Below are 20,797 nucleotides of genomic sequence, written 5' to 3'. Positions count from 1 at the left end.
CAGCCACGTGATGGGAAGGTGAGGGTTGTGGACGGGATGTGGCAGGGCTGCTCCTTAAGGCTGTGGGCCTTTCAGAGTGATGGTAACCCTCTGCAGGGGCTAGCACTGCTCTGCAGAGCTCTTAAGAGATCAGTCTGCTGTGAAGCTAAGCTACATGTCTTTTTTATGCCATTAAGTGTATAACAGCTTCCGAGGGGGGAAAATACAATTTTTTAAGGATAAACCTTTTTTTTAAATGTGAAATGCTATGCTCAAATGTTAATGTATACATTTTTGGATGTGTTTTTAAAAGTATCTCCATCGCCTGACTACTATTTTTTCTTATTTTTTCAGCAATGAAGTTGGAGCAGAAGCTAAAAACCCAGGCTGTGCTAAAGATTTTTGGAGTGCTGGTGCTAATCATTTACTAGATTTAACTTTTTTTCACTATTAGTGTTCCCTTTAGCAGTGCAGCAGTGGAACTAAAAAAAATTCTTGCAAGCATATAACATCTCAGTACTCAATTGCACCCAGCGTAGGAGAGACCTACCTACAGCTTCTCACACCACTGTTAGAGTCTTTAATACCTTCTATTGAGCTGACAGCAGTACTAAGATGCCCCTGTATTTAGCAACAAAATAAAGAAAAAACGTGGGTTTTAAACAGAAAATAGTTGTGACTGTTTTTCAACACCAGTTTTATTTAATGCATACATTACTTATTAAATCAGATATTATTCCCCTTTGCTTCATTTATTTAAAAATATGTTTTTTTTATTGATTTTAGAAAGGAAGAGACAGAGATAGAAACATCAATTATGAGAGAGAATCATTGATCTGCTGCCTCCTGCACACCCCACACTGGGGATTGAGCCCACAACCCAGGCATGTGCCCTGACCAGGAATTGAACTGTGACCTCCTGGTTCAAAGGTCTACGCTCAACCATTGAGTCACACTGGCCGTGCTGCTTCATTTTTTTTTTTTACATGTAAAGAAAAAGTACAACTTAAAAAATAAAAGAGTCTCTGCCTACTTTCCAGAGATGTTAATGAGGTGTTTACTGGGGAGATCTTGGATAGGAGGAAGTTGGTATTTTGCATAACATACACTGTTTTCCCGTTCTTTTAGGGTTCTCTGCTGCCAGACAGGCTACGTGTCAGGGGCAGGCTAGTGATGTTGAGCATTACATCCTTGCAATGTCTCCACCATTGCCACATGATTCCTGTGAAGGCTATTTCAAAGTCAGTCCACATTTAAAATCTTGCAAGTTGCAAAGACCACAGAGCAAACCCACACTGTGATGACAATCCTGGGAACCCACCCTCCAGCACACCTAATGCTCATATACTGACCATGTTCAGTTTTTTTCCCCAGTCATCACCCTAGTAGTCTGTCCTAGGCTTCTGTAAGTGGTTTCCTTCTACAGCCTTCTTCCCAGCCTGGGAACCTAGGACAAGGCTCACTAAGGAAGAATCCATTGCAATTCTGATAGTGCGCTCTTGGTAGTAGAGGAGCCCTTTGCACATATCCCATGTTTCTTAGCATCAACTCTGTCTGAGCCACAGAGCTTTCTCAGACCACTGCTTCATCAGCCCATCAGCCCACTCAGGGAAGAGGAACTGGCCTCCATTCTCTACCCACCGTTTTGGAGTGTTTCATTGTCAGTCATCATTTGGCACCTGGAAATATAAAATTCTCATCATCTCTTCAATTAGTGTGTGAAGACCAGTGGAGCCTTAGTAAAGTTCTCTGCTGATCTCTCCTCCTCCAAATAAAAGATTCTCCATCAACCTGCTAAATGGAGTGAATCACCACTTTAGATTACCGGTAATAATTTCTAGTTTTCCCTGTGCTCTTATCATGTGCCAGGTACCACACCAAGTGGGTCAAATGAATTTGCTTTAACATTCACAATGAGCCTGGGAATATTATTATCTATATTTTATGTTTATAAGAACACGCCCCAAAAGATTAAGTCAAGCTAGTAAGTAGTTTAGGCAGAATTCAAGTCCAATCAGATTCCAAGTCTACACCTTTTATTGGATTTTGTCCATTCATTCATTCATTCATTCACTTGTTCATTTTTTTGACCTTGGGTAAAGAAAGTTGAGTTGATTACACTCTTAGCTCATGGCAGATTGCTATTATAAATTTGGGCAAGGCCCCTCTCCTACATACTTTGATTAGATGATGGATTGAATATTTTATAACAATTTCTATCTTATCTTCCCCTGCTGTTGGCACATATTCTTATGGGTTTAATATATAGTCTTTACTTATATATGTTTTGAAGATCTGCACGTATATGTAATAAATGTAAATGGCATTATTGTTTATATTTCATCCCCCCCCGCCACCCACTCAGCACTATGGTTTTTAAGGTCTATCCAGATTGCTCTGCAAATGTCCAGTGGAGTATTTCCTCACAACTGCATGGTGTAGTTTCATCACACTTCACCAACCCATCGGCCCCAGGGGTGGTGTCTCAGGCTGCTTCCCTCCACCAGGAGCAATTGTGATATATGTCCTTACATCTGCCCCACGTGGAAATTGGTGAGAATTTCTCCAGCATATATACTCAAGGATTCTTTAAATGACCAAATACTCCCAGATTGCTTCTCTCTAGAATGTATGTACCCATCTTTATTTCCACCGATGCAATAGGTTCTTGTATCCCCGTGTTCCTTTTCTCCCTTGAAGACCTGAGCTTTATAACACTAGGCTAGGCTATACCATCATTAAGGGCAACTTTTGAGATGGGAAATTTGTTTGAATATGGTATCCTATTCCCACTAAATTTTCTAGTTCTGAGAGACTTTCATATCATTTAACTAATTGCAGTTGTCTGGTATTTTTGTCTTCATTTCATTGATGAAAAATTTGAACCCGAAAGGGTATGTGAGAGCACCAAAGTAGTGAGTTATAAAGCTTATATAAGATCTCTTGATTTTCCTATTATGTTATTTTAGCAAAACAAGCTGCGTCTGAACGTCGCGGCCTAATCTATTTGTTCATTTCTCAGTAAAGATTGGAGTCTTAAGAGCATAATTACAGGAGGGACAAGTGTTGGTTGCGAGGAGAACATGGAGAATTGGCTGCTTTTAGAGTTGGTCGGTACTAGACTTAAGTGACCTGAGGAGCTTAGGAACACAACTGATGTTTGTGAGGAGGAAGGGCGTGGGAACATGCAATATGGAATAGACAGATTTTGAGGCTGTGCTTTCTGTTGGATTCCCTGGGAAGCAGATTCTGAGGCAAAAGGGGTGATTCTGAGACAAGAAGGAAGTGAGGGAACAAGTTAGGCAAGGAACCAATAAAGAATCCATTACAAAGCCAGCTACAGTAATGAGCTACTGGAGCTCATCCCACTGGGGAGTTCTAGGACATAAGGTTGAACATATCTCAGAGTTCATCCCATTTAAAAGAAAGAAGACAGGGGTAGTTTTTCTATAGTTTGACTGTCAACATTTACCTAATAATAACTTTTCTCTTTTTACAGCTTTTTGAAATTTTTTTTGACTTTTCATTGTGACTACCCAATAAGACCCATTATTTTCTTGTGAATTATAATTTGGAAAAACATGGAAGTTTATTGAATATTGTTCTCTATAGTCTGCGAAGTAAGGTTCAGGAAGCAAGAGTTAATTAAAAGCTTACATAATAAGGCAATATTTCCAAAATTTTATTTATTGGACAAGCAAAAGATTCTGCAATTAGTGATGGGAACAAAAAATGCTTCTTTAACTAGACTGCCATGGATGTCCATATTTGAAAAAACCTTCATCTATTAGACATTAAATCAACAGTGGGAGAGGATAACTTGGTTTTTAAGAAGGAAGGATTGTTTTGTTTAGAGCAACTCTAGATGCCTTAAAATAATTAAATTGTAATTAGGAAATATTACTGAGTTTGTTTCAAATATATATTACATTTTCCACATATTTTTGCGGTATGCTGTAACATTACTAGTAAACATGTTCCCTTCATGTTGTAGAACATATTATTCTCAATTTATTTGACTAGAATTCAATTTTTCTTTATTTATACTTTAATGAACACACTTTAGTTTCATCTTATAAGGGTTTTCTAATGGACTTAAAACATTTTTTTTTGCATCACTTAAGTTCCTGATTCCAAATTTTTCATAACTAATACTCTGGAGATAAATTTTAAAAAATGGAACTACAAAACAGGCAGAGGAAGTAAATAATGTAAAAACAAAACAAAATAAGGCAAAACAAACAAACAAAAAGACTAAATTATCCAGATGTCTACAGATGGTAAACCAGAAATACTGATCAGAATTTCCAAAATAAAAATAGTAGAGGATTCACCTGCAAAGAAAGAAAACATCACTGTGTAATATTTAGCCAATGGCATTACTTCTGAAATTCTAATAGAGAGGTAAAATAATGGGCTATAATGCGAATGGGACTGCAAAATATTTCTCACAAGGCTTCGGAGGCATTTTCAAATAAATTTGAGCTGAATTAAGTCACTCAAGGCAGTAAGAACTCCAGTGATTTTACCAACCTTATTTTGGGTCACAGTTCAGTTTTTGTGTGTGTGTGTTTTATTTTTTTAACCAACACTAGGTTAGGTAAAAATTGTAGAAATTGTGGAAAAATTAACAATAGCAACATAAGTTGTTGTTTTTTCCTAATGAACAGGTAAGGATATGGGAAACTTTTTATTAGAGTTATGTAAGATTATAAAAAGTAGTAGATTTTGAACAATATGTGGTAGGCCATGCCCTGAATTGCAAAAAAAAAAAAAAAGGTTCAACAGTTATAAAAACTTCAGGTAGGTTTAACAGAATTTGGGAAAATACACCACCAAGAACTCAGGCTTTTGTTAATTATTATAATCTAGGTTGGTAATCCTAGGAAGAAAATTTCCTTTCCATCATTTTTTTTTTGCACATAACTGAGGACATCTTCTTAAGAGGGAGAAAATTCAAATATGTATGTTTTCCTTTGACTTTCTAATCCTATTCCTAATCAAAAATTTTACTTGAAGAAAAAGAGTCAAATCTCTTAGAAATGCATTGAACTGCTACTGTGATTTTTGTTCAAGGGCCTTCCCTGAAGTAGGATGAACAGAGTGTTCAAGTTTATAGTGTTTCTAAAAATAAAAGTTGAAAATCACAGCTCCATCTGGTTTTCATCTTTTCTTCAATAAGTTTTCCCCCAATTTAACTTTGTCATGTTGATAAAACAATGAACATGCACGTGAAATAAATCATTTGAAAACTACATTTAGCTCAGAGCAGGACATTTTTATATTATTAGACTACAGTTTAAATTGTTAGTGTTTAATTATTTTTCATGTTTTGTACTTGTCTAGAGAAAGATTCCATTTCTAACAACTACCCACACAAGGCACATGTGTAGTTACTCCTAAGGTGTTTATGGCAGACCTGGATGTCAAGATGCCATGCTCATGGAGGAAAGAAAATGGAGCCATTTTAGGATAAAAACTTCCAGGATAAACTATTTGTGACTTCTTGGGCACTTGTTAGTTTGCCTTTATGAGGCTTAGTTTTGTCCCCTGCAAAATATGTGTCGACTAGATTTTTCTTCCCTTGGTTTCCTTTCAATTAAAATAAGTGTGTAAATTTGTTGCTCAGTTTTAGGGAATTTAACTCAGAATTTTGAAATTGAGGAGCAGCATAATTTTTGGAAAATGGGATTGTGTTTCAGCTCGATGAGTCTCTTATAGTCCTGGCTATATCTTTCAGAGTGACCAAGACCAAGTTTCAGGATGAGTGAAAATATTTTATTAAAAGTCATTTTCTGGTCTTTTTCCATGACTATTGAATCAGAACATATGAAGTGGGGCCTGAAAATATGCTTTTAAATAAGATCTCTGGGTGATTATTATGCAGACAAACTTTTGAAAACCACAGATCCTTAGATTAGTATGGTAGATAAGTGGGAAAAATAAGGATGTTCTTCTTTGTGGTTAAGATAAGTATTTTATGGCATTGTTTATTTTACTGGTGGTGGGAGGAAATAACAGAGAACCAATAATAAATTGTTTTTCATTTATCAAATAAAAGTAGATGATGTAATACAGTTAGGCTAAGTATATGATAGAAATAATAAGTAATCTAGAATTGGCAATATACTACTGAATTTTTCAGAATGGAAAAAGACTCACCATTGCTGTGGTTGTAAATATTAAAAATTTAGAAGGAATCTAAACTCAAAATACACATAACAGAAAATAGGAATGATTAAGGAAACAATTTATATTTTTTCTTTTATTTTCACTGCATACACCAATTGGAACTAAGGAATGAAAGAACTAGCATCTATTATGAACCCCTGAAAGGCCCAATAAGTTAGCATCTACATATGTTAACTCATTTTATTTTATTCTTCCCAAAGTTAAACCAGGTGGCCATTATTGCTTCAGTATTATAGGCAAGTAAACTGAAGCCAAGAGATATTATATCCCACGGCTAGGATATAGCAAGATTGGATTTGAATTTTGGTCTTTTGTGCTCCAAAGTTCTTTATACATTATAAGTATTTTTCCTTCCCCTCCCCCCCTCCCCCCCACATTCCAAACAGATAACACTCCCTTAGAAACATACATCTCCTTCTGTAAGGGCATGTTGCTAAGGGCCACTGAATGGAGGTCATAACAGGTGAGAACCTCTCCACCAGCTTGGGCTGCAAATACCTTAAACTATTTTACTTTTCAAATTAATAGCTCAGTCTCCACTTACCTATGAAAAGTAAATCTGAATGATCACGTCTTGATATTGTGCTCTGGTTCCCCTTGCCCAAAGACTCCTTTCCGTGAGCTGAACTCCCTTTTGGGAATCCAGGTCCTATTTGTCTCAGCCAATCTTGATGGGACCCATACTGCTCAAGCAATTCTTCCCAATTTAACAAAATCTGCCTCAAGGTGACTTGTTTCTTAAACTATGAAGAAGGACTAAACATATATTTTTTGTTTTAAAATAAGTTGTCTCACCCAGCACTCCATCATGATAAAAGGGGATTTAGAGAGACTATGCATTTCAGATGGGATCCCAGCTGTCCTTCACCCCTTTCTCTGAGTGCTTTACACTTGGATGCTGCTTCCTTGAAAAGTCTCGAAAGCCCGGTGTAATTTATTCACCATCTCAGAACACATTGGTTAAATCGCTCTCAAAGTATATATAGAATGCTACCTCTAGCTTGAACATATACCTATTTGCTAAGAAAAATGCAATGTTCTCTCCAAGATTTCTGTGAATTCTCAAAACATGTTTCTCTTGACTTCCTCTAGAATAAATTCCCAGATCCTATGGGATATTCTCGTTCCACTTTTCATCTTGCTTCTGTCCTCAGTGTGGGTCACACCTGTTAACATGGTGATCCTAACCTCAGGGTCCCTCCAATGAGGTGTTGAATAGACATTTACTGGCGATTTGTGGATAAAGGTGAGGGATGGGGGAGACACAGAATTATAGTATGGTATCAAATTGGATTTTAGATTTTTCTGTTCTTAAAAGGGAATGAAGCATTTATGCCTAATTGGTGTCTTTAGTTTCTACCTACTGACTTTCAGCTTCTCCCATCTTCTGTCTCCTTTGCTCCATTCTATGCACATATTGGTTCTTAATTTTTATGCAACTCTTTTAATATCTCTTTCTCAGATCTTTTCCCTGACCTAGGTAGCAGTAACTAGATACAGAGCTTCTGTGAAAGGTTGCTCTTTGGTATCTTTCACTTACTCAAACCTTCCACCCTCTCAGCTCCTCTTGGTCACCAACATGTCCAGGCCCTTCCACATTGCTAGGATCTCTTCAGATTTGCAACTTGAGTTTGAACATCTTTAGCTCTGATCTGACACTTCCCTGCAGTGCTGATTCCTGACTCTATGAACCTATATTCTAGGAAATTCACCATATTCAAGATTGATGCAGTCATGGAGATCTCAGGCCCAGGGTCAACCTATACAGGAAAGGGACGAACCATTTAGGATTCTCAGTTGGTGGCTATGTGTTGAATAATAAGCTATGGTGAAGGTGACTTATGCTTTCCACTTTATCTTAGATATAGATAGTAGTCTTGGGAGAAACAGCAAAAAAGGCTGTTAATTAAAAATACACTTGACTTTCTGGAAAAATGCCCAGAAAATTTTCAGTTTCTATTGACTAGTTATGTCAGTGTTGTGCTTAGAGGATTTAAATGAAGCAGAATATATGAGTCTAAGGGTGCATATTAACTCTGAAGCCCAAAGTCATTTTTGTTTCATAAGATACCTTTTTAGGTTTATTAAAAATATTACATGTCAGATCATTTTCTTAGTAAGTGCTTTATCTCTGCAATTAATAAAAAAAAATCTAAATGGAATCTGACTCTGACTGAATGGTCCTTTTAGCTTGCATCCTATTTCTATTTATGCCTAGAGCCAGACATAACTCAGAAAGTATGCTTTGTACACTTGATAAGCTCCTGCTTTGCTGAATTGCCCTGGACAATAATGGGTTTTGGATGTTTCCTACAAAGAGAACTTCCCTTCTCTGGCAGGGCCAGCTCAGGCACAATCTCAGTGAAGGTTTTCCTGATAAACATTTCTCAGTCAGCTCTCAGGGTATGAAAGCTGATTAGGCAGTCATCTCAGGCCTTTGGCGTTGGCAGTGTCAGAACCTGTTAGCACCTTCGCCAGATTCATGGATGGGAGTTGGGTGGGCAAAGGAACAAAAGCAGATGGGTTGTCAAATCAATCTTTTATTTTTATTCCAGTCACATTCCTTACTTCCCAACTCCCTCCTCCCCGCTCTCTCTCTCACACACACATACATACACACTCATATAAGTAGGCATACTTTTGTACTTCATCACTAACAGCTTATGGCTCTAGAATATTCTAAACCTCCTTTTGAATATTTAAATACAGATCAATAAATAACGGTGAGATTATATATGTAAGCCTTTATACAGACCCAAGGTGGAGAGGTTTGAGACAACTCTGTCCAGTTAGAATGCAAATATCTGACATCAATCACTTATTCTGTACTAATAGCAGAATTGTTTTCTGATTATGATCTTGAGCTATGGAATCTAGGCTTGGCTTCAGAATCCTCCACACACAGTTCCAGGCAGCCATAATCAAAAGGTTGTAGTTTATGTTCAAGATGAAGCTTGTTATCATCCCTGCCCTAAAGTGTCACAACTTAGTCCTTTGACAACTCTTTCCTCTGTGCACTTCTTTCTACTTTCCAAGCCCATTCTCTCTGTTGTCTAAATCATTCAGCTCCCCAGTGTTCCCCTTTTCCATGAGCAAGTGGGGTCCGTTCCCTGAGCTCTGTACTTCAGGGAGCCCTGAGCTTTAGTGGAACTTCCTTCAAAATGTCTAAACTACTCTTTGGTTGCTGAATAAAATAAGTTGATAATACCATCCAAATGGGGCATTCCAAGTTTGGACAATGAACTTTATGTGCCCTGTTTATCCCATTTAAAGTACCTTGACCTTCTATCTTTTGCTTGAATCAAACGGGTACACTAAGATGCTCAGAGATTGTGCCTAGAAGGTTGTCCAATGGTCCTGTGGCTAGACTCCAGTTATAGGAGAGTGGTCTGGTGATTGGATTACTCAGGAATATAATGCATGCCCTATGTATTATTTTTTTCACAGAAACATGCAAGACTGGACCTCTACATTGTGCTGACATGCTGATTTTTTGCTGATTCAAATAGCTTATAAAGACAGAGGCTTCACAAAACATAGTCTGTCTGCAATATATTAACATGATTTGTGTTCTCTGCATTTTTTCTTCCTACCTGCTTCTTAAAAACCCTACTTTTTTAACTGCAGAAAAAATACTCTTCTTCTAATCTTTTGCTTCCAAAATGCAAATGTACTTGTCCTGGTTCCTAGTATCCTATTGCTTCAGATGGCTTAAAAAGGGGCATAGACCTATTCTGGTCAATGAGATTTAAAGAAGTCTACTTGGTATATTCTAGTAAGGATTCCTTAGCTCTTAAAAAGACACACAATAGGAGAGAGAAGTCAGCAAAATTGTGGAATAGAAAGCCTCATTCCCTCTTACTCCCATGGAGATTCAATTAAACAGCAATACATGGACCCGTATCCCTTTGAGAGAAATCAGAAGCTAGTTAAGATTCTCCTGTACTCTGGGTAAGCATGACAAAAGCTGCATCAAAACTGGTAGAAAATTCATGACACCTCTGAACATTGTCCCTCTTCCTGGTATAGTGGGCATACTCTGGAGGAAACACTCAGCTCCTGGGTTCTACCTGGGGAGGGAAAGAGAAGACTGGACCTTATATCCAACATTCTGAATTTTGGGGGGCTGCTCAAAGAATTGGTTTATTGTTTACTTGTCTCAGAACATGCGTGGGAACTCACATAATCTAAATGCCCGTGGGCTACTGAGAACAAAAAGGATCTGGGTGGTGTGCTGCTACTTCATGATACAATCCACAGACACCAGAGGGAGCAAGAGATTATGAGCTCCAGAAAAGAAGAAACCAGCAAATCCTTCAAATTAGGAATTTACAGACAAATCCAGGGAAGGCACACCCACAGAAAACGTTGGAGAGGTCTCTGAAATCTTTAGCTAGAGTAATTGTTCTGTATGAAGGCAGTTAATAAAGAATGGGAGAGGTGGTGTTTTTTAAAATATGGGGATACCAACACAAAGTCATAAGAAACATGAGGAACAGAAAAAAAAAGGACCAAATAAAGGAACAAAGTAAATCTCCAGAAACTAACCTTAAATAATTGGAGGTATTTGAACAATCTGAGAAAAAACTCACAATAACCATTAAAAATATGCCAATTAGCTCAGGAGTACAATGCATGAACAAAATGAGAATTTCAACAAAGAAAGAATACAAAAAAGAGACAAGCAGAAATTCTGGAGCTGAATAAAGCCATAACTGAAATGGAAAATTAAATAGAGGGGTTCAACCCAGATTTTATCAAGCAGAAAAAAGAATCAGTGAACTCAAAGACAACCATTTGAAATTACCTGATAAGAGGGGCAAAAACAAAAAGAATAAAAAAGAGTGAAGGGTCCAAGGGACTTATGGGATCTCATGTTATGTGCTTTTATCACAATTTTAATGAAAAGTTTCTGTTTATGACTTTTTACATTGATAGGAGAAGACACCCTGAGGCATTGCAGTCATTTTGCAATATTAAGGAGTAATGACATAGTAGAATGTAGAGAGAACTTTGATTATTGATAATGCCTTTGAGTAGCTCAATTAAACAACCCTAGAGACAGCATAACTTTTATTAGTAAAGCCATTTTATGTTGGGTTTATATTACTTACCACCAAACTCAGTTTTATAAATATACCATTTGTGAAGATTTGTCCTTAGCAAATGGGAGTGACCTTACAGGGAAATGCTTAAATGAATTGGAGAAAATAACCTAAAAATAAAAATAAGTGAAGACAAAATATTAAGCATAGAGCTAATATATGACTCACAATTCCACTCCTAGGTATAGATCCCCTCCCCCCCCAAAAAGACAAAACATATGTCAACAAAAAGCTTGTACATGAATGTTAATAGTAGCATTTTTCAGAATAGCCCCCAAATGAAAACAACCTAAATGTCATCAACTGATGAATATGTAAACAAAATATAGAAAGGAATAAAGTACTGATATGTGCTAAAGCACTAATGAACCATGAAAATATTGTTAAATGAAAAAGTCATAAAATGCTGATATTGTATGATTCCATTTATATAAAATGTACACAATAGATAAATCTATAGAGACATTAGTTATTGCCAGAGGCTGGGCAGAGTGGAGTGCTAATGGGTATGAAGTTTTTTGAGGGATGATGAAAATATCCAAAAATTAGGTAGTTATGATGGTTGTGCAACTTGGTGGATATACTAAAAACTCACAGAATCATTCACTTTAGGGGTAAATTTTACTTTATGTGAATTATATTTTACTAGAGCTATAATGAGAAAAAAAAAGAAATGAAGAAAGAAATAAAAATAATTCAAGGGAAAAAATGCTCACCAAAATTTTCTTTTGCTTTTTTAGGGAAGTACATGCCTTATAAGAAAAAGAAATTTATATTATTATCTGAGTTTTGGATACTAATGTTGAAAATTCCAGAATTAAAAAAAAAGTTGGAATATCTTAAATATGGCTATTTAAGATATTCATGAAAATGTGATCAATAATTTTATATTCAGTAAAATGTCCTTCAAGTCTTAATGACACTGGCCAACTGGCCAACATGAAAGAACTCAGGGGACATTGCTGCTCGGAGCCTCGTTAAAAAAGAAATGTACTAGTGAATGAGCTTTATACAACCAGAAATAACTAGAGAGACATGGGATTAAAGACATAGAAGTAAGGGGTAAGTAGTAGATACATAGCTACTTGAACAGTTAAGGCCAGCTAAAGCTAAAAGTGAAAGAATACAGTATATATATCTATATTTTTGATAGTGTAGCTATAGTAAGTAATTTTAAAAAATGACAGGAGAATGGGTAATGTATGCGTGATATTGTGATTTATAATAAGAAATATATATTTGGTCTTTATCCTGGCTAACACCTTCCAAAACTCTTGAAATTTCTGGTGTTGGGAGTGTTAAAAATGTTTTTTGTTCTGTTAATAAGGTGATTTTTGGAAAGAATCTAAAGATGGATATAGGTAAAAATGAAAATGTGACTTGAAAAAGTGAGAGTCAAAAGAAGGTAATGCATGAAGGGAAAGAGTGATGAGAGAGACTAATCTGAAATCCTTCTAGCCTTGCAGCCCCTGGTTCCATTGATTCCCAAGGGCCACCTGCCTCCCTGCCTACAAACGCTGTCCATGAATTCTCCCAATGAATGCATCTGTTTTTGCTTAATCTAGTTCTAGTTAAATTCTGTTATTTTTAACCAACAGAAGTTGAACTGACTGACACTGATATTAAAACTCATATCCTGCTAGTCTGGGTAGCCACTACAGCACTTTGAGACAAATGAAACTTTTCCAAAGATTTTATTGCACAGATATAGCCAGCAGCATTCTTTACTCCTAATAAGTATTTCAATGTTCAGATGATGTTCAGATACAGGTGTTCCAATGCACTTTTAGCTTAACTTAGACTTTTAAAGGATTGTGGGTCATTAGGTTTATTAGGTTCATTAGAGTGAGTTGGAATATTTTGTGGAAACTTCTGGTAAAGTGTACCTTAAGAAGAATCTGGGTTTAAAACAAAGTACTCTAAATAGGGTTTATGTACTATATCCTTAGGATCTATTTAAGCAACTTCAGTGTGTAAAAACCATAATGCTTTCATCATGTTAAAGAACTAGTTAGTATGTACACAGTTTCACAGTAATAACCAAAAAATCACAGATATGCAGAAGGAAACCAGTGTTGTTCCACAGTAAAGGCATGAATTCTAGACTAAGTTGTCATAAGTTGATTTACAATTTTGCCACTTAGCAACTGTGACTTTGGACAACTTACTTAAACTCACTCTAAATGGGAACATTTACATTAGTAATATTCTAAGATGCTGTGAAGTAGTATATGTAAACATTCTTAAGTAGTCTGGCTAAGAGTAATAGCTCAAAACATGCTAGCTATTATTTTTATTACAGCTATATAGCCTCAGCCATGTTTAGAAATTCTTATGTGCCTCAATCCCTAATTAGAATCACTACCTGGAAGTTATTTATAATTCAAAGTCTAATTGATTTACTTATATATTTCTGTATGCTATTAACATTGTTTTTAAAACTGTATCAGGTAATCTAAAAAAATTACCCTTTTAGACAGCATGGAGGGACCTGGAGAGTATCATGCTAAGTGAAATAAGCTAGTCAGAGAAAGACAAGTATCACATGATCTCACTCAAATGTGAAATCTAATGAACAAAATAAACTGCTGAACAAAATAGATCCAGAGACATGGAACAGGTTGTAGAATCTCAGAGGGAAGGCTGAGGAACGTGGGTGGGTGGGTTGAAAGAGATCAACCAAAGAACTTGTATGCATATATGCATAAGCCATGGACACAGACAATAGGGTAGTAAAGGCCTGGAACAGGGGATGGGGACAGACTAGAAGGGGTCAATGAGGGGCGGGGGGAAGAGGACATATGTAATACTTTAAATAATATTTAATTAAAATAAATAAAGAAAAATAAATAAATCATACTAATTTAAATTTTTATTTTTAGGAGTTTAAAGTCTGGTACAATAGTTGAAGATGAAAAAAATAATAAACATAAAAAATAAGAACATGGCATATATACCACAAGTGCAAGTTAATGCTAAAAATCACAGTATATTTTCTGTAGGTACAAGAGTCTAGCCTATTTTTCTGGCCCTACATACTAAAATATGTGAATTACTGGTGAAAATGAAGGATACTAGTATTCCAGAGAATGAATTTCAGCTGAAATTTAAAGAGAGTAGAGGCAAGAGTTTAAAGAGATAAGCAGATGGGGCCTGTCAGGATAGAAGCAGCATCATAGTACTGGTAGATCTCAAGTAGGAGGTAAAGATACCCTGTCTTCCAACAAAAAAAAAATGTTGGATCACCTGCCATGTGCTATGCACTATATTTGTCACTGAATTTGCAAAGACGAAAAGAAATTCTTACTACTGACAGGAAACTTACACTCTGAAGTGGCAGGTTCGTGAATAAATGTCATGGGGGACAATTCTTTGCAAATATGAAAGCCACACATTTTCATATCCTTCTTAAATGTGTTTCCTTGCAGCTCTCTCTCAACTCAAGCTGAGCCACCAGCTTCTGGCTCCAGGCAAGGAGAAGAAAGACATTGCTTAGAAAAGAGGCCACTTATTAGTCTTAAATGTTAAAGCTGACTTTCTGGACATTTCTAGGAGGTTAGTAGCTCTGAAGGAGGTGAGCGAGAAAATCATTTTCTTACTTGTTTTTTTCCTTCTTCAGCATATCAAAAGATAAGTGAAAGACTGAGGTGTAGACTATACCAGAAAGATCTCAGGATATTGGGGAAGGTGTAGAATGCCAGCTGTTGCCTTGAGGTTGGTGAGTAAAGAAGGACGGATGTAGCATGGTGGAAGCTGAAGATCCCTGGAAGAATCCTAGCCTTCAGCTTATTGCTACATCAAATGGTACGTAAGTGATTGGGTGGATGTGCAGAGGTTCCCAGATCAACAGGAGGTTCTATTAACTCCAGACATATAGTAAGGGCTATGTTCAGAATAATAAAACAAACAAAAACAACAACACTGTATTCTGGGTTTTGACCCAGGGTGAAATAATTGGGATCACACATTTTTGTTTGTTTTTTAAATATGTTTTTATTTATTTCAGAAAGAGGTATGGAAAAGGAGAGATAGAAATATCAATGATGTGAGAGAATCATCAATCAGCTGGCTGCCTCCTGCACGCCCCCTCCTGAGTATCCAGCCCACAATCCTGGCATGTGCCCTGATTGGGAATAGAACTATGACCTTTAGGTTTATGGGTCGACACTCAACCACTGAGCAACACTGGCTGGGTGAGACCACATGTTTTTATGATAGGTCCCTCTTGTCACCCCAAATATATTTTCATTGCAATTCCGAGAGTACTCATGCCGCACTTTGCAGGGGATTGTAATGCAGTTGGATAATAAGATTACATTGCTCTGAGTCTGGTAAATTTTGCAGGAGGGAGGATCTATTTGGAGTACCTGTTGCAGACTTGATGAGAGGGCTTCTTTATAGATTTGCTGTTCTTTGTTAACATGATGAGCTGTTCAAGTCCCTAAGGATAACTAAGAATTGCTCAGGCAAAATTAGGGAGGTGGAATTGCAATCCAGGCCGCAGACACCATCTGAGTAAAGGTCTAGATTGAAGAAAGGACATATTTGGAGTGCTGGGAGTGTTTCAAATCCCTGCAGCATGGAGTTTGAGGACTGTTACAGAATCCCCAGGAAACAGACTCTAGGATACAGGTGTCAGTGTAGGAGGTTATGGAGCTGTAACAACATCTGTCAGGGCATGACTGTGCTGCACATCCCAGGCTGACTGTGCTGGAACTGGGATGTTGTTTACATTGGTCACAAATTGAAACAAGGAGAGGGTTTTTGTGTTCCCTCCTGACCTTGGATAAATGTGGCCCCAGGGGTGAAAGACTAACCATGGCTGAGGCAGCTTCCTTTGGTTGGAGGTGATTCCTGGAAAAGGGTTTCAGCTGTGAGCTATCAGCTGTCAGCAGTTCGCTGGCCAGACAAACAAGTGCCTCAGATGTGAAGGAGGATCCGGGTGGCACAATACAGCTTCCACTACAAGGCGCATGTTGGAAAGATGAAGTTAGAGAAGTAAGCACATACCAGCTAATACAGGGTCTTATAAATCATATTTACAGGTTTGGGCATTTAAAACAAAACAGCCATGGGGAGCTACTGAAGGGTTTTAAACTGGAGGTTAAATCAATACAATCGTGTTTGTATTTTAGAAACATCACTATGGCTGCCGTGCAGAGCATTGATTTGAGAGGATCGTGGCAACAGGGAGACCTGTGAGAAAATCATTGCTGTCAGTGAAGACATCTGATGGAGTTTGCATTTAAGTGGAGGTGGGAATAAAAAGTGAATTGATTATACAGAAGAGAGAGAAAGCAGGATTAACGGTATCTCCTTATTAACTGATGATATGTGGGGTGTCAGAGAAAGATGGGTGAAGCCACAGTTTTGGCCTGAGAATCTGAAAAATAGGAAATTGGGACAAAGAGAAAGTTATGTAGTTTTCACTTCCTAGCTCTTCTTTCTGGCACTTGGACAGTCACTCTTGCCCAGGGGAGAGCATGTAACTATTTCACCCAGCTTTCCAAGCCCCTCCCACCAGGCAACTCTCAGTTTGTTCTCTGTATCTACGAGTCTGTTTCGGTTTCGTTTGTTCGATTTGTTCTTTGGATTCCACATATGAGTAAAGCGGTACGGTTTTCGTCTTTGTGTGACTGGCTTATTTCACTTAGGTGACGTCCTCTAGGTCCATCCATGTTGTTGCAAATGGTAGGATTTCATTCTTTTTTACAGCTGCATAGTATTTCATCGTATATGAATATACCACTGTTCCTTTAAACAACAACAACAACAAATGTAAATGAAAGTCACATGAGTTACTTCTGGGACAAAGCCATGGAAACCTCAGTGCCTTCTCTAGTCCAGTGGTTCTCAACCTTGGCTGCACATTAGAATCACCTGGGAATCTTTTTAAAATCCTGATTTCTGGGCCTCATCCTCCGGAAATTCTGTTTCTTTGTTATGGGGTGGGGCCACAACATTAGTAACAAAGAAACAGAATTTCCGGAGGATGAGGCCCAGAAATCAGGATTTTAAAAAGATTCCCAGGTGATTCTAATGTGCAGCCAAGGTTGAGAACCACTGCTCTACTAGTGGTCGGCAAACTCATTAGTCAACAGAGCCAAATATCAACAGTACTTCTTCAAAATAGACTCGCCCAGGCCAAAAACCGACTTCTGCGCATGGGCCACGAAGTTTCAATCGCACTGTACGTGCACCCACACGTGGTATTTTGTGGAAGAGCCACACTCAAGGGGCCAAAAAGCCACATGTGGCTCGCGAGCCGAAGTTTGCCGACCACGGCACTAGTCTTTTTTTTCCTCTTTGGCAAGTAGCAGGGTGGCCACACGTTGAGATGATAGAGCCGCAGAATGAAAACAGCTGAGCGCCACGTGTCACGCCAGAGCACAGGTGCTTTAGATCATTGCCCAGTCAAGAGGAGGACTGTGTGTGAGCTGATCCTAAACTTTATATTTTATGCTTTGAGATTTGGGGGCTGTTTGTTCTCACAGAATAAGGCTAGCCTATCCTGACAAATACTAGCACATAGAAAAAAATTGTGGTGTGTATGTGTGGCTGGAGGCAAAAAGAGAGGGGAGCGGAAAGGCAGAATGTGAACTTGGTTTTAGAAATGTTTAGTTCAAGATGACTGAGAGAGATGTAAGTGGAGATGTTCAGTACACAGTTAAAATGTGGGTGAGGAATTTGAAGCAGACTCCAGATTGAGGATATAGATTTTGAAAGGCATCGTAGCCAATAAATGAAGCCATGTGAGGGATGAGATTTCTAGACACACTGATCTAAAATGACCTGAGCATATTATTTTCCTGGTAATGGTCTTTTTGGGTACACTTTAGAAAGCAGTAGAATTCCAGAAAGCTTTGCTCTTTTCTTTTAAAATTGGCATTTACAAATAGGTTAATCTCAATATCACTGTAGATTAGAAACCTATTCTCCCCTTTCCCTACTTCACGAAACTGTGGGCACAGGGTGCTCTGCTTGAATGCAAGTAGAAGTGCCAACCTCAACCTCAGAGAAGAGCAGGTAAGTCAAACAATTATTACAAAAACTCTGCAACCAGTTTCTATATTCCTTGAAGTAAAGTCTCAGACTTAAACTAGGAGCTGTTTTGAAACCTTAAAGGGAACCTTTGGTTACAAAAATGTAAAATAAATACCAAAACATTATTGTTGACAGTTATAAAGTATTCTGGATGTTGGCACTTTGACACAGAAACTCTGACAGCTATTTGGTAATGTAAATTTTATATCATTGATGTAAATGCTGCAGATTGTGTTGCTTTGGGGGACAGGAATAGCACCAAACACGGGGGCTGATATGAATTCAGCCTGCACTGTGTTTGAACTGCACTGTTGCCTATTTCTCCTTCAGATGTGTGTTTGTGGTCATTAATGCCTAAACTGACCCTGAGTTTAGCAGCCAAAATATACAGGCATGAGATTTACCCCATGTCACAAGAGGGGCAGAAGCAAGGTCTAAGCTGTTGACATCCTTCACACAGAAACCCACATGTAAGAAAATAGGCCAAACTGGTTTATTTATTACCATTTCACTTATAAACTAAGTCACAGAAAGTTTGCGACCTCTACTAGTAAAAGGAATACACCAAAAACAAAAGGACCAAAGCCAGAGCCCGTTTGGTTCTCTCTGATCCCCACTCCCATACAGGCATACCTCGTGTTTTTGCCCTTTGCTTTATTAAACTTCACAGGTGTTGTGTTTTCTACAAATTGAAAGCAAGACCTTTCACCAGCAAAAAGATTATGGCTCGCTTTATTATAATAATGGTTTCATTAGGTGGTTTGGAACCGAGCCCATGATATCTCTGTGGTATGCCGTACTTTCTTTTATTGACATCACTGTTTTAAGTGACATAATTTCAGTTGTGTTTTATATCTCTCTATATTGTATAAGCAGGGATGTGTACCTCTCTTTTACTTCCTTCTTCCCTCCCTCCCTCCTTCCCTCCCTCCTTTCCTCCCTTCCTTCCTTCTTTCCTTCCTTCCTTCCTTCCTTCCTTCCTTCCTACCTTCCTTCCTTCTTTTCTTCACCTTAGAGCTTTGAAACATTTTAGAAAGAGTTGTTAGTCTTCATTTCCCTTTTCTTTGTTTGTGATAATGGGAACATTTCCACTGTCTGTCTTCTGGAAAATCACTCAGCTTTTCCAGTCAGCTGCAGTTCCTGCCTCATGGTGGGGAGGAAAGGACCCGCCACATACCACCTTGTAATAATGCATCAGAAAGTGCCTATTTGTGATGAGAAGCAAGGAAGCCTGTCCTTGTCTGTAACCACCATCCCTCCCTCAAAACACATGCATCCATCTCACCTGGTGTTTATCTCATTTCCTCATTTTATTCTGATTCAACAGCATCTTTTTTGAATGGGTTATTATCACCATCTCTGTTAGTAAATGGGATCTGACTACCCTGAGGATCCCCATGAATGAATACAAATTCTCTCCTATTCTACAAAGGGAAGAAATATGATTGCTGAATATTAATAGTCCACTAGAGATTAGAATTTAAGGTTAGACAAGATCTTAATAATGCATTTATTATCCAAAGGTGAGGTAGGAAAGGGAGGAACAACTCAAGGAAAGAAATTAGAGAGGAAACTAATATATATTTAGTGCTTATTATATCAGAGACAGAAGTTTTTCTACTTTTAAATTTTCAGTTTATGGGCTGTAACTATGTGAACAAGGTTATACTTTAATTAAAAGAGCCCACCACCAAAAGATGGAGTAAAATTAGGTCATTTTAGTCATTATGTTTCTTGAGTCATAGACAGGAAGACATCCATCCATGTGTTACTTTTGAGCTAATTTATGGTCATCATTAACTCCATCATAGTAGGTAAGTGCAAAAAATGTGCTAAAAAGGAAATACATAATGAGATGGAAAGTAGAGATAATTTTTATAATTTAAGAGTGATAAAGAAATGAATGAGTATTACATAAGTAGAAGGTATGACTCATTTTTTTGGTACGAATAATCCAAAGGACCTATCACAAATCATGAAATACTTGAAAGCCCTGTGTCTGTATCATTGAAATTAATGGGCAAGAGGTGAGAAAAAGTGATTATAAAAAATGAAATAGTTTTTGAGTGTGTGGTTCCAGCAGTTGTATTTAGCCCGACTCTCTCGCATACAGTACCAATGAAATAATTTTGACGGGTAAGACCTGCAAACTTGCTTGCTTTTATTTATTTTTTATAATTTTTAATTCCCAGGTTTTCTGATCTATAGCGAGTATATGAACCACTGGGTTAGGAGTTCTGAAGTGAGACTGTGGGTTTGTAACTGAAAGAACTTTTAAACATTGAGTGTGCTGGTGCTGTGGATTTAGGATGGTTGCCCCACTCTTGTGGAGATTCCACAGGCTCAAAACCCCTTGGAATTTTTGCACATTAAAAACAGTGATAAGATAGTAAATGCTATTGTCATGTGCTGAGTTCCCTTTCCCCTTTTGAAGAGATCATTAAGAAAGTGGCTGAATCATTCACACATTTTCATAT

At 37.7% G+C, this 20,797-nt stretch overlaps 1 protein-coding gene across 2 annotated transcripts in view; it reads left to right on the top strand.

Annotated features, from left to right (window-relative positions):
- Positions 1-649, top strand: part of MLIP (muscular LMNA interacting protein) — a 239,603-nt gene extending 238,954 nt beyond the window's left edge. For both annotated transcript variants that reach the window (XM_070418384.1, XM_070418383.1), the window contains one exon: positions 334-649. In XM_070418384.1, the coding sequence (XP_070274485.1) occupies positions 334-339 (6 nt within the window). In that variant the 3' untranslated portion in view covers positions 340-649. The remainder of the gene's footprint in view (positions 1-333) is intronic.
- The last annotated feature ends 20,148 nt before the right edge of the window (positions 650-20,797 follow it).

The sequence above is a fragment of the Myotis yumanensis genome, unplaced genomic scaffold, assembly GCF_028538775.1.
Source record: "Myotis yumanensis isolate MYYU_CA2020_CCGP unplaced genomic scaffold, mMyoYum1.0.hap1 SCAF_6, whole genome shotgun sequence".
Lineage (NCBI taxonomy): Eukaryota > Metazoa > Chordata > Mammalia > Chiroptera > Vespertilionidae > Myotis > Myotis yumanensis.
The sequence above is the reverse complement of the archived record's forward strand: the minus strand, read 5'-3'. Positions and strand labels throughout refer to the sequence as shown.